Here is a 14,740-nt window from a genome sequence, read left to right on the forward strand (position 1 = left end):
CGCCTAGGAATCATTTTTTACGGACTTACCTATTACGGACAACTATTTAAAACACTTGGCTGGTTTTTTTTTACAAAAAAAACTTTTTATGCTATAAGCGTTGGTGCGCTATATGCTTATTTCGTTCAAGACAGAAGACCTTACTTGTAAGATAGCGGAGGGCGGCGACAGACCAACACCGGGCTCGAGTCTACACAGCGGCGCGGCGTCATGGGCGCGCAGAGTCAGGGCGACAGGGGACGCGTTGGCGAGCAACACCACGGGGCACAGCTGTAGCTCGAGCGAACACCCCCCTCCCACGCGGACAGCTTGGTAACGTACCTAGATAAAGTTCAGTAAACCATATTTACTTACATGGTATGTACTTTTATAAAAGCTGTACACCCATTTGGATGGTGTCACAGATGAAAATGTTACATTTATACAATGAACCAAAAGCTTAATTTGCTGTAATCCGCTGAAACAGGTCGAATCTGTATGGTGCAACATGCAGCATGCGAAATGCACCGCCCGCCCTCCCACTGCTAAACATGCAGGAAGAAGCAGCCACTTGGCAAGCAATACGCACCACCACCACGCAGCACCACACAAATCCCAAACACAACAAAAATACAAAATGTTACATTTGTACTTAGTTTTTATCTGTGACACCAACAACAAATACATGCATTTCTTTCTTCTTTCTTCTAAAAGGTTCTAAGTAAAAAAAAAACTTTTTAAATGTACGTTTTTTAAAATTTATTTATTCCGATACAAGATAGCCCTCGACTGCGATCTCACTTGGTGGTAAGTGGTACAGTCTAAGATGGAGAGGGTCAATTTGGAAGGGGGTTATTCTATGAAAACAAAGCAGTTTAATTCCAATTCAACTGTGCTGTCATTATTCATTCACATCATCATCATCATCATCATCATCATCACTGTCATTTCAGCTTCGCAACCCGCTGAGCTATATAGATTACTCTACGGATATCCTCATTTCTGATTTGAACACGTAGGGAAACTTCAAGGTTTTAGCTCTTTTCATCGACCACTTCATCGAGTTTTCCCATGGTTAGCAGTTTAAAAACAGTTTTATAAGCGAAATCGCTTCTTGGAATGCCTCATCATTTGCCAGCAGGTCTATTTGCAGCCAAGCGCTAGTGTACTTAATTCAGTACCCTTACTATAAATGCGAAAGTGTGTTTGTTTGTTGGTTTATTCGTTTGTTGGTTTGTCCTTCAATCACGTCAATTTTTAGGGTTCCGTACCTCAAAAGGAAAAACGGAACCCTTATAGGATCACTTTGTTGTCTGTCTGTCTGTCAAGAAACCTACAGGGTACTTCCCGTAGACCTAGAATCATGAAATTTGGCAGGTAGGTAGGTCTTATAGCAGACGGTAGGGGAAAAATCTAAAAACCGTGAAGTTGTGGTTACATCACATAAAAAAAAATTGTGGTCATGAACTAATAATTAGTATTTTCAATTTTCGAAGTAAGATAACTATATTAAGTGGGGTATCATATCAAAGGTCTTCACCTGTACATTCTAAAACAGATTTTTATTTATTTTATTTGTTTTTGAATTATCGTGCAAAATGACGAAAAAATACGACTGTATTACGGAACCCTCGTTGCGCGACCCTGACTCGCACTTGGCTGGTGTTTTGCATAGGTATAGATAAAGACCTGGAGAGTGACAGGCTACTTTTTATCCCGGAAAATCAGACTTCCCACTGGATTTTTAAAAACTTAATTCCACGCGGACGAAGTCGCAAACATCAGCTAGTAAAAAATAAATACTAACAGTGACATCGCAACGTGGCTGCAACAACGCCGGTTGCCACGAGCCAGGCCAATGACTCGTCACTATCGAGTAGGGCCAGCCCGGGTGCACGTTGCTATCAGAACGATCCAACCTGCATCACACAATCCATTTTTTTTTTTTTTTTTTGTAGAGACAAACAGTTACAATTAGTTAGCTAGATAGTATATATATAAAAACACTTAAACCAAAGCAGTCTCCAATGAGAAATTAACACTTATAATAAAAAATTGTGTCCACAACACACGGGCATAGTATGCATATGAAAAACTAAGCACAGAGTATTTAAAACTAACTAGGTAGGTAAACTTAAGGAACACAGAACTAAAGCAAAATATAAACTATACTATATATTGCATACAGTTCTTCACAATTTACTTGTGGTTACGTCGTTTACACGGGCATTGTGTAAGTGTGCGTGCTTGTCGGACCAATCAGTCGCGAGCAAGCTGCCTTACTTATACAGACACGAGTTAAACACAAGCATAAGCCACTTCGTCTTCGTGAAATGCCAAAACTATACTAGTGGTTCATCATCATCATGATTCACCCATCGCCGGCTCATACAGAATACAGGTCTGCCCTCAGTATGAGAATTGGCAAAGGCAATCAAAGGTTGGCAAAAAGGCATATTTTGACAACCAATGATTGGCAATGCGGCATGTTTTGGCAACCAATGATTGGCAATGCGGCATGTTTTGGCAACCAAAGATTGGCAATGGGGGCATGTTTTGGTAACCAATTATCGCCAATGGGGCACGTTTTTACCAAAGATTGGTGATGGGGCACGTTTTAGCAATCAAAGATTGGTGATGGGGCATGTTTTAGCAACCAAAGATTGGTGATGGGGCATGTTTTGACAACCACAGATTGCTAAAAGCTATTGTTTTTCTGGTGGAAAATAACTTACCATTGTTTTATAGATTCCACTATGTCTTCAATGTTGTTGACAGGCGTTGGTTTCTCGAACACCGACGTGTCTGTCACCCCGTAGTGCAAGGGAATAGCCTCGCGCGTCACGGGACACTCGATATTTCTGTCAAAAGTTGTTTTACATTCAACATTGTAAATTTTTTGTGTTAGGGCGTTTGTGCACTCGTCCGTGAATCACGAATTCCGCAAAAATACGAATCGAATGAGTTCGTATTTGTATGACGGCCACTTCGAAGAATCACGGATACAAACTGAATACGGATGAGTGCACAAACGCTCTTAGTCCTTAGATAGTTTTGTTTGTTTTTTTATAATTAAGTTTGTGGTTTTATAATTATTTGTTCGTGGCACTAGATTAGTTGATTGCCACAGCTCGCTGGATCTAATGGCATCTATTCTCTTGTCCCCCTCTTCTTTTCAATTTTTTCTGCTTTTAACTGAAAATCTAATTTCTTATCGGTAGCTGTGGCAGTCGCTATTTCTCTCGCACGGCCGTAATTAAGTTGCAAAATTTATATTAGTCGTAATTCGTTTAATTTATTCGTCGCCCGCAATATAATGGTACGGCTACTGGCACTGCCACCCTGGCGTCACTCGTTATCACCCGCACCTCGATTGCGGGAAACCGGCATCAATCATTATTACAATTTCAATTGTTGTGATTGGCTGAATTTGTGCAATTCTTGTTGCAACAATGCATTGTAGCCAATAGTGAGCGAGCGTCAACCTATCAGAGGTGATTGCGATCGTGACATTGTAGCTGCCATTCTCCCGCAATCGCGCAGCTTAGCGACAAACACGGATGAGTATAGGGTTTGGTATAGACGTCTCCATCGACCGACAGTATGGTGTCACTCCTCACGCTGTAGTATTACGCGACAGGTCAAATGGTAATCAGGGTACGGGCGAGCGCGAGTGACGTGCGGATGTGCGGGGCGTCCCTCAGCCTCATACTCTAATTGCCATATCCACCTGTCGCAGACTATAGGTATAACTATTCTTCTTCCCTATCGTTCACTCTTGACTGAGTGGTCGTGACCCGTGGCTATGAATTATTCCCTGCTGCTCGTGCGATCTCCCTCCGGCACTTCTGTTGTTGGCATTATGTGCACACACGGAGACAGGCGTGTTTGTTGCGGATCTGATTAAGTCCGTCCACCTAGTATAACTATACCTGTATTGGAATGTAAGAGAGTGAGTGGCCGCGGTGGTGCCCGGCGCGATGAGGTGCGTGGTAGAGCCGCGACCGGGCGCCGTCTGGACGAGCGGCGGCACTTTGTCGTCCGTCGGCGTCGACACGTCTTGCACCGACGACGCTGCGCCCGTGTCTGATGAGATCATGACCTGACAACATTCAATAGTATATACCCTAGTTAATGTAGCGCTCTCTCTACCTAATCCCATACAAAAACAGAGAGAGCGCTATATTAGCTTCATTTCGCGGATAGGGTACAAGAAAACTCTGTAATCTCAACAATGGGGTCGATTCTCTAGTACACAATCTCCAAACTAAACTAAATTAACAGGTCTAAATCTAGTGCTTTCCTTTTCCGCAAGCAACATTATGAAAGGGATAGCAATAGATTTAGACGTGATATTTTAGTTTAGTTTAGAGATTGTGTACAAAGGAATTAGCCACAATAACGAGTTTAATTTGTCAAAAACGTTCCATCCCACGATCAAGTCGAAATTGAGATGTTATCAACAAACTGATAACCGCACTGGGCGATTAAAATGAAGTCACGACCCTCCACCTCCCATGGCCCCACCAACCTCTCGGTTATCTGTACTATATACTATACTTGCTCTGGGCATGTTTCCCGAGGGCATCTTCTTGACTCCCTAACAATTGTTTATCTATGTCCTTGTCCCTTGATTTGAGTCTTTCTCCCCTTTTCCACTACACGCAGATCCCCGTGTGCCCCGCGGTCCGGAGCTTCTCTCAAACACCTGCTCGTCCACGATCACGGTGCCAAGCCGCCTCTTGTGCCATTGGTGCGCGAACATCCGTAGCTTCCCGAAGCTTTCCGCTGCCGCGACCAATACCAATGTACTCTGTAGCCGCGACGAGATCTAGTAGTAGTAGACTGGAGCCTCTTTTTCGTGAAAGACCTCACCCAGAACTTCTTTTTTTTAAATAAATATAGTGAGCAGACGAGTAGGCGGGTCACTTGATGTTGAGTAATTACCGCTGCCCATGAACATTTGCAGCACTAGAGGAACCGTCAATGCGTTTCCGGCCTTTCAGGAATTTGTTGATAGCCCCATGTTGAAATCTAGTGAGAGCACCGCCGAAGGGAATTGGTTGGTCGGAAAGGAGTTTGGCCTGTCAGTTGCACATGTGATACATGAAAGTGATTGCTACTTACGTCAGCGTCGAGCGGCAAGTGCGAGCGGAGTATGTAGAAGGGCCAGACTGCAGCGACGACGCGGGGGTCGTTGCGTCCGCGGACGACGCGGCACCAAACCGATGTGTACGATATTTCGCCTCCACTGGGTACTGTGCACACAAACATTTTGGAAACCATAGTGCCAAGCTAGCTGATGCAAAGGTGAGGGTGAAATTTTTGAAATCATTCTCAGATGGGCTTTATGTTACACTAGCTTATGCTCGCGACTTCGTCCGCGTGGACTACACAAATTTCAAACACTTATTTCACCCCCTTAGAGGTTGAATTTTCAAAAGTCCTTTCTTAGAGGATGCCTACGTCATAATAGCTACCTGCATGCCAAATTTCAGCTCGATCCGTCCAGTAGTTTGAGCTGTGCGTTGATAGATCAGTCAGTCAGTCAGTCACCTTTTCCTTTTATATATTTAGATAACATGAAAAAGTTCAAGTTATCTATCCGCATTTAACGCATGCATCCCTCCTCTTAAAATAAATGTTTGCAAACTATTTTAGGTTTCTGTTCTGTGATATTGTGAATTTGTATTAAATATACTGAAAATTTAATTTTTAAATTTAATTAATTAATAATAATAATCACCATTAATAAATTATCTTAAATTTAACAATTGACAATCAAAAATGTACAATGGTGCCTGCCTATTTTGAATAAAATATGACTTTGACTCTGACTTTTCATTAAATTAAACTAAGTACAGGTAACTATAGTCCGCGACAGGTTGAGATAGCAATGGCGGAGGGATGCCCCGTATACCCGCAAGACACCTGCGTTCGCCCGCACTGGGTTAGCGCGGGGGCTGCTCCCTCCCCGATTGCCATTTCAACTTGTCGCAATCTATACATATAATCGAAATACCTTTTACGAGCCACGGCATATTTTCTTTTCGACATTCTTTTAGCGGTATGTCACCCGACCAACCGTTCTCCTGTGTAGATAATTTAACCCTGAAAAGGAATACAAACTATAACAATATAATATAATACAAAACTTAACTCTGACCACTATCACGGTAGTATGGAATAATTTTCACATACATTTTAGAAAAAGAAAGTCTAGCTGTGATAGCCTAGTGGTTACGACATCCGCCTTCTAGTCGGAGGTCGGCGGTTCGATCCCGGGCACGCACCTCTAACTTTTCGGAGTTATGTGTGTTATAAGAAATTAAATATCACTCGCTTAAACGGTTAAGAAACATCGTGAGGAAACCTGCATGCCTGAGAGTTCTCCATAATGTTCTCAAAGGTGTGTGAAGTCTACCAATCCGATACAATGCGAAAGGTTTAAACTATCGTGGGTGATGGAAATCATATATAGCACGTGATTATGTATCTCGCGACAGGCTTGCGACAGGTGTAAATCTGGCGATCATTGCTGTCAAAACAGCGGCTAGAGAGAGACAGCAATAGCCACAAAGCAAAATAAGAAGAAGAAGAAAAGAGACAGCAAATGAACTGTCGCATTGCTACTGCTGTCGCTACTGCAACATTTTACGTAATACGCTTTACTAACGTGTTTAGTCGACGGTCGACGTTAGCCCGACTAGTTTAGTTTGTAGTATTCAGTCCTTCTTATGAGGTTTTACGGATCAGTTTCAGTCAAACGTGGAGTGTCAAACTTACTTGAGCACAGTCTCGCACTCGGAGTTGCAGAGCACACTCAGGCCGATACTCTCGGCGTGCAACTCTCCCGAGCTGATAGCTTGCCACGCGTTCTTCTCAGAACACCTTGCTCGGACCTGGAGAAACAAGATTTTTTTGTGCATGCTTATACTTTTAGCGTAAAATGTTAGTGTGTTTTATTCAAGTACATTACTAGTTCGGTTGTAAAACTCGTAAATTACAGGCATAAATAGAATTAGAGCCTCAATAGCTCAACCGGTAAAGGAGTGGACTGAAAACCGAAAGGTCGACGGTTCAAACCCCGCCCGTTGCACTATTGTCGTACCTACTTCTAACACAAGCCTGACGCTTAGTTGGAGAGGAAAGGGGAATATTAGTCATTTGACATGGCTATTATTCTTTAAAAAAAATAAAAAAGTAGGTTCCTGTGGTAGTAGAGCGGTGCGGGAGGGCGACAGTGGTCACAAGTTGACGAATCACGAGTCACGTCAGCACCTCTAGTCTCAGTCTCAGGTACTTTCTACTCAGGTAAGCGTTATCCTATCCTATCCTAGAATACGTTCCATCATCACTTGCCAGCAAGTTTGATTGCAGTCAAGCGCTAATCTATAAATTAAAACGCTGAAATATTATAGTAAAATTGTTTTTCTGTCACTAGCTTTATTTTCATGCTGTAGTGTATATATTAATGCACTCAAAATTTTCTCCTCTTTCATTTGATATATCGACTCTATACGATAGCAAAAACATTTTTTGAGATCCCCACTTTTTTAGGTGCAACGTCCGCCATATTGATTTTGTTAATTTAACATGTAGCGTCACCCAGATTATAATAACACATCGATTGACACCTCATGCATCAAAATCGGCTAAGTGGTTTAGGCGCCAAGGTAGAACACACGTAAATAAACACCTACATAGACTGCTAAAATCATAACCCTTCCTCTTGGCTTTGGCGTAGTCGGGTAGAAAGAGATGGAACCAATAAAGCGGCCGGCGGGGTGATTACGTAAAACGTTGCAGTAGCGACAGCAACGCGACAGCAGTAGCAATCCGACAGTTAATTTGCTGTCTCTCTTCTTCTTATTTTGCTTTGTGGCTATTGCTGTCTCTCTCTAGCCGGACGTTTGACAGCAATGATTGCGAGATTTATGCCTGTCGCAAGCCTGTCGCGAGATACGTAATCACCCCGCGGGGAGCTAACCTTGTAGAGCAAATTGTGCCGCAACATGTTGGCCAGCGTGAGTCGGCCCGACAGGAACATGTCTCGCCTGGAGCCAACGTCTTTGACGTTGACGTACAGATACACTCCCCCCATCCTCTTCACCTCGTTGCTGACATCGCCCTCTTCGAGTCTCACCCGACAGGTGCCAGCAGAGAATGCTATACCTGTAGACAAATTTCTTACTGAATCGCCACGGCCTCGGGGGCGTACAGACTAACCAGTAGTCCAACAACTCCACCCATCCCAACGTCATCCTACGCCGTGGTCCGAGCCTCACAGGAGGCGCCCTTAGGAGGACCTTGCCCCCCGACCTCTCGAATTAATTCTATTATAGTACTAAACAACCATTGCAATTGGGCATTTGACTCCAATTTTTTTATTACTTTATTATAAACTAGGATAAAAATAATGACGTAAACTGAAAAACTAATTAAATCGATCAAATAACAAAAAAGTTATAAGCATTTAAATATTTCTGATTAGACAGAGATAGCGATATAGAATTTTGACGTCACTCCTTACTAATGCCTTAGTAGCTTCGTGCGGTTTCATACAAATTTTCGTTTTGCGAAAAAGGTATAGAAGACCCTCCCAATCCAAAATTAAAATGCCTGTAACTTTGTAAATCTTTAGGTTTTTAATATACAATTTAACACTCTAACCCAAACATAAAAAATTTGTACATACTGTTAGACCAGCGCCAATCAGCAGATGGGCTGGCGAGCGCGAAGCGTATCTTTTTTGGTGCCATGGGCAATCGCCATCTGAAATTTTTTATTTCTTAAACCCACTTTCGCCTATTTTGGTTAATGTGAGCAGGTTTTACATTTTGCAAGGTAAGGCAACAATACTAACAGATTTGACGGTTGTTTACATTGCTTAATGGAGGAATCCAGATTGCAGCCTACAAGAAAAAAATTCTATGTTCAAAGGTATTTGTTTTTTTCACTCATACACTACACAGAAATAAATCGTATAAGTAAGAGTGAATGATCAACTCTAAACAGATTTTGATTCTTGTTTTAACCGAGTTTCAAAAAGGAGAAGGTCTGCGAAATGGCCCTATCAATTTTTCGATCAGTCTCCTTAATCCTGATGCTGCAGAATTACTGCCCGCGTAAGTTATAGATATTCCGAAACCATTGAATTGAATTGAAATTCAAATTACAACTCAATTCTGATGCTGCAGAGTTTTCCACTCCCATGCGGTGGAGATTTAGGAAATGATATTGTAGGTACCAAGCAGTGACTTCATCATTGAACTTGGGGTCTCAATTCCTCAATCCATAAGCTACACGTTACTGCATTAAGTTATAGGGATAAGAAAATGCTGATTGTGAATATATTCACGTACTTACACAAAAAGTCATGAGCCTTCGATAGAACAAGTACCAAAAGTAGAAGATACAAGGCTCCGTTACCGATACGCAAGCGAAGCTCCAGCACTCATTCGTCCGTCCGTCCCCCCTTGTCCGATTTGCAACACCACGGAGCAGTTAGCAGCTGTTGTGAACCCACAGTCACACTCGCCCTTCCAAAGCTTCTACGACCAGCGTTTCACTCGCTCCCTTACCTATACGCAAGCGAAGCTCCAGCACTCAAAGGGACCAACTCGTCCGTCCCCTCTTGTCCGATCCGCAACGCTGCAGAACAGCTGTTGTGAACCCACAGTGACACTCGCCCTTCTAAAGCTTCCACGGCCAGCTTTTCACTCGCTTTCTGGATTGACTCCACTATGATTGAATCTTTTTTCATGGCCTGTATGCATCAGATTTTTATTTTATTCCGATACAAGTAGCTCTTGCAATTTTATCTGGTGGTATGTGATACAGTCTAAGATGGAAGCGGGTTAACTTGGAAGGGGTATGAAAGTTTCATTCAACCCGTTCTCCTGATCCGTTTCTACGCGGCATAATGCCGGAACGCCGAATTGCCTGGCGGCACGGCTTTGCCGGTAGAGTGGTGACTACGGTTGAAGCCGAACCAGACCAGACTAGAGACAATTTAGAAATTTTAAATTACCAAAACGCCCTTGCCGGGAATCGAACCCTGGACTTCCACTTATAATACTCAGCGCTCACTACTGCGCCAGGGAGGTTGTCAATAAATGGGCATATTCAATTAATCTTTTTATACAAAAAAAGACCTGACTCATCGAATGACTCTCTGACTCTGAGAAAGCCGAAATTTTGCACAGAGAAACCTCCATAATGTGACAAGAATTAAAACGGGGTTTCGGAGATGGAGACCTGGAACTTTAGTTATATACTTACGGCTTTATAAACATCAATCCAGTCGGTCGCGAGTGCTCGCAGCGTACAAACTCTGGGCACGTGCAAAGCGACGCGTACATCGCCAGCTCGCAACCGCAACTTCTTGTCATTGTTCAAGGACACCGTGCCTTGTACACGAAACTCTTGTACTAGCTGCTCCATCGTACCGGTGGCGCTGTCTAGTATGTCACTTCTGTAAATAAATATTGCGTTTGAAACATATTTGCAGAATGTTCCAAACGCGGCGTCCGGGTTTGAAAGAAAGCGGAAAAGAAAAAAAGCAGGAAAGCGCGGGTCCGGATTTCAAATTAGTTTTGCGAAAACCGCGATTTTTCTAAAAAAAAAGATAACGCATAACATAGTGCGATAGAATTAGAATATTTTTTGTGTTTGTTGGATTATGGGGAAGTTAACCTTTTTACATGGATATAAAAAACGTGCATTACACCCCACTTGTATACCAAAGCACTAGACAAAAACTAGAGCTGGTACTTGTAATTTGCAGCCTAAACTTAAATCATAAGCTAATTAGATATAATTTTTTTTTTCTTTAAAAAGAATATTAGCCATGTTAAATGACTAATATTCCCCTTTCCTCTCCAACTAAGCGTCAGGCTTGTGCTAGGAGTAGGTGCGACAATAGTGCAACGGGCGGGGTTTGAACCGTCGACCTTTCGGTTTTCAGTCCACTCCTTTACCGGTTGAGCTATTGAGGCTCAATTTTACCAGAACCAATTACCAGAAAAACTTATCAAAAACAGTATTACAGAATATAACTACCACTTAGCGGTTTTGTGCAAGTGGATATTATGTCGACTTAGCTTTAGTTTAGGGTTAAGATAGGATAACACGACCTCTGGCCCACTGGATCGGCAAAGGTGGCGGAAAGTGGATGGATGAGGAATGCCGGGGACCGTGTGTAGTGCGGCGCTGCCCAAAAGGTCTATGTTGAGTAGTGGACGCATACAGTCTGGATGGATAGCTATAGCTCAAGTAGAAGAGTAATTCTGCGAAGTTCTTACGATAGATAGGTATCCAGAAGTAATCTGGAGGAAGCGCCGAAGACTGCGTGCGCTGCGGTGTCCCTCACGCTGACGGAGAGTGTCCGGTGACTGCGCATGAGCGGCCTCGACACGTAGTAGCCTTCTAACGCCTTGGCATGTCTGCGTACACCACGCAAAATATTATTTTGACTTTGAAACATAATAAAAATAAATAAATAAATAAATAAACTTATATTGCAGACGTATCAACCCATAATTGTGTGTTAGTATAAAAACAATCAAATTACTTAACCTATGTTAGTACTTATTACTAGCTTAACTTAACAACTAATCCTATTTAACTAAAAACTAATTATAAAAAACTATTCACAATGCTCGTGGGAGTCTCCTAGCGCCTATGTGCGCACCATCCCCGCGCCTCCAGAGAGGACTGTCTAGTTTCATGGCCAATGCGCTGAGGAGAGTATAATAACTCAGAGGAATTTGTAAAGTGGTGATGATAAAAAGAATACCCGGCTGAGTTTGTTGTGCGCTCTTTTCAGACCTGGGCGCGTTTGGAACCCCGGTTGCTTTAGTTTTAAGATCGTGTAGTAATTAATCATCACTATATCTTACAAATCCAACAACCGATTATCATTGTACATGTAATTTATTACCTATTTTAAATAAATTATTTGAATTTGAATATTTTTTTTTTAAAAAGCAATCCAAAAATTATAAATGTATAAGACATTTGAAAGAGTACTTTTAAAACTCATGTCTATTTATTAACCGACTTCAAAAAAAGGAGGAGGTTCTCAATTCGTCGGAATCTTTTTTTTTTTTTTTTTTTTTTTTTTTTATTTTTTATGTATGTTCCCCGATTACTCGAAAACGCCTAGACCGATTTTGAAAATTCTTTTTTTGTTATATTATATTCGTTAGGATCATAAATTATGACGCGTTGTTAGCCTAAGATCTAGCGCTGCCAACCTTCCACTTTTGTACCTACTACCTGGATGCGTTTGGAACGCGATTATTATTTGGCGTTATTACATCACTATCCTGCAAATCTAACAATTGACAGTCAAAAGTGTACAATGGCATAGTACGCAACAGGTGGAGACAGCAATGGGAGTGGGGCGCTTCGCATGCCCGCACAGTCCCCTCACTAGTGCGGGTCTACGGGGCGTCCTCCTGGCCTGGGTAGTCCTGTAATAAAGCACTCACTTGGGCAGCACTGGGAGCTCATTGTGCGCATGCAGTTCCAGCGCAGTGAGGCGCAGTGCGAGGCGCACGCGAGGCATGTGCCGCGGCGCGAAGTACGAGTCCACGCGCAGCACGCCCGAGAGCTGCTCTGCGGTGACCGCACAGGTGTACTTGTAGTAGTCGCTGGCTAAGCCTGGCTCTGAAGACTAGTAAGAAAGAAACTGTGCTGTAGCTTGGTGCGGATTTATTTGTTAAAATTGGTTTCAGGTAAACAGAGCTCGGACGACAGTACAGAGAAAGTATAGTGTGTAAATTTTGAGAAAATCTGTGTGTCAACTGTGAAATCAAAAGTACGATTTGCCGTACTTTCGACATGACAATTAACACATAGAGTAAATATGGCGAGAACTTTTTTTCAAAATTTATGCATTGTACTTTCATACTGTAAACGAAAAGATAGGTCGATACTCAGATGATATTACTACTATAGATGTCGAACCAATCAGGTAGCACTATTGACAACCGCATCGCGCCGCAGTTCATACTACCAAATAGATCAGATATAGTTCTTGCAATTCACGAAGGCGAGTGGCTCATGCTTGTGTTTAAGTCGTATCGGTACAAGTAATGTACACTGAATGTGTGCGTTTGCGAGCGCTTGCTCGCGACTGATTGGTCCGACATGCACGCACACTTATGCAATGCCCGTGTATCCGACGTAACCACAAGTAAAGTCCACTCGCCTTCGTGAATTGCAAGAACTGTACCAACAAATCAGAGCTCTTCATGATACCAACTGTACGGAAAACAAAAAAGCCAAAATGAATATATCCTACCAAAGGGTCCTGTCTCGGCATGAACTTCTTAGCGTCGAACTCGAAAGGTTGATTTGCTCTGTCCTGGTCCACGTCGGAGCAGGCCCGCACGCGCCACATCAGAGCGAATACTGCATCTGTGTACAGAATCAACTAAAGTAATAGAAAACAGCCTCGATTAACATAATATAAAATATGGTATGGCATACTCCACAATTATGTACCACTATCAATGTGTATATAGTACGCGACAGATCGAGATGGCAATCCGGCATGAAGCAGAGGGGGGGAGGGCTTGAATGACGTCTCGATTCACGTCAGTCATCTATCACGTGACAGTATTACTATAGAAGAAAAATTTGAAAACGTGAATCGTGACGTAACGTTCCGTTTCGACCAATGGCGATGCGTTTCGCAAATGTAAATTTCGCTCGCTTATTTTGCACTTTTTAATTCATAATTTACGTAATTAAAAATGAACTAAAAAAAAATAGTTGCGATGTAATGTCAGGACAGTAAAAATTCGGGGAGGAAAAAATGATCTAAAACTCTTACCAGGTGTTGCAGGGCTGAGGAGCATTTCTCGGGGCTCAGACACGGGCAGCTTGAAGTAGGTGTGCGTCTCCCATCGCGTCAGCATCGGGCAGTACAGCTCCAGCGCACATTCCACTTCTTCATTCTGTACAATATTATAGTACAGTTCTTGCAATTCACGAAGGCGAGTGGACTTTACTTGTGGTTACGTCGGATACACGGGCATTGCGTAAGTGTGCGTGCATGTCGGACCAATCAGTCGCGAGCAAGCGCTCGCAAACGCACACATTCAGTGTACATTACGTATACCGATACGACTTAAACACAAGCATGAGCCACTCGCCTTCGTGAATTGCAAGAACTGTACATATTATGTTATGAGGAGAGGGAATGGTGACTTGAACCACAAGCATTTCATCATCATATCAACCCATTACCAGCCCACTACTGAGTAAGAGTTTCCTCTCAGAGCGAGAAGGGTTTAGGCCATAGTCAGCAAGTCTGCATGGATTGGCAAGCATTTACAGTACCCGGCAGGGAATATTGTAAAGAAGGATCTGGCACAGCGGACGGTCGAAGTGCACCAGACACCCAGGTGGTGAGGATGAAATTGCTTACGGTGGCGCGCGGTGCGGTTGTAGAGGCGGAGTCGTCTGGAATCGTCCTTGCGCTTCACGTAACGATCCTCGGTGCGCGAGTTTGACTCACACTTGGCGGGTTTTTAGACTACATCGAATGACCTTGAGGCGCGGTCATCTGGAATCGTCCTTGAGCTTCTCGTAATGATCTTCGGTGCGCGAGTCTGACTCACACTTGGCGGGTTTTTAGACTACATCGAATGACCTTGAGGCGCGGTCGTCTGGAATCGTCCTTGAGCTTCTCGTAATGATCTTCGGTGCGCGAGTCTGACTCACACTTGGCCGGTTTTTAGACTAC

At 43.0% G+C, this 14,740-nt stretch overlaps 1 protein-coding gene across 1 annotated transcript in view; it reads right to left on the minus strand.

The window, feature by feature from the left end:
- The window catches only part of Vps13B (vacuolar protein sorting 13B), an 87,642-nt gene that overhangs the window by 17,023 nt on the left and 55,879 nt on the right, over positions 1 to 14,740 (minus strand). Inside the window, exons 50-64 of the mRNA XM_069508987.1 lie at positions 13,826 to 13,949; positions 13,292 to 13,407; positions 12,477 to 12,661; positions 11,286 to 11,426; positions 10,264 to 10,456; positions 9,564 to 9,748; positions 8,678 to 8,754; positions 7,970 to 8,154; positions 6,766 to 6,881; positions 6,002 to 6,090; positions 5,107 to 5,237; positions 3,912 to 4,081; positions 2,715 to 2,840; positions 1,787 to 1,898; positions 145 to 321 (exon numbers count right to left, since the gene is read on the minus strand). Of these exons, the coding sequence (XP_069365088.1) occupies positions 145 to 321; positions 1,787 to 1,898; positions 2,715 to 2,840; positions 3,912 to 4,081; positions 5,107 to 5,237; positions 6,002 to 6,090; positions 6,766 to 6,881; positions 7,970 to 8,154; positions 8,678 to 8,754; positions 9,564 to 9,748; positions 10,264 to 10,456; positions 11,286 to 11,426; positions 12,477 to 12,661; positions 13,292 to 13,407; positions 13,826 to 13,949 (2,127 nt within the window). The remainder of the gene's footprint in view (positions 1 to 144; positions 322 to 1,786; positions 1,899 to 2,714; positions 2,841 to 3,911; positions 4,082 to 5,106; positions 5,238 to 6,001; positions 6,091 to 6,765; positions 6,882 to 7,969; positions 8,155 to 8,677; positions 8,755 to 9,563; positions 9,749 to 10,263; positions 10,457 to 11,285; positions 11,427 to 12,476; positions 12,662 to 13,291; positions 13,408 to 13,825; positions 13,950 to 14,740) is intronic.

This window comes from Maniola hyperantus, chromosome Z, assembly GCF_902806685.2.
Source record: "Maniola hyperantus chromosome Z, iAphHyp1.2, whole genome shotgun sequence".
Lineage (NCBI taxonomy): Eukaryota > Metazoa > Arthropoda > Insecta > Lepidoptera > Nymphalidae > Maniola > Maniola hyperantus.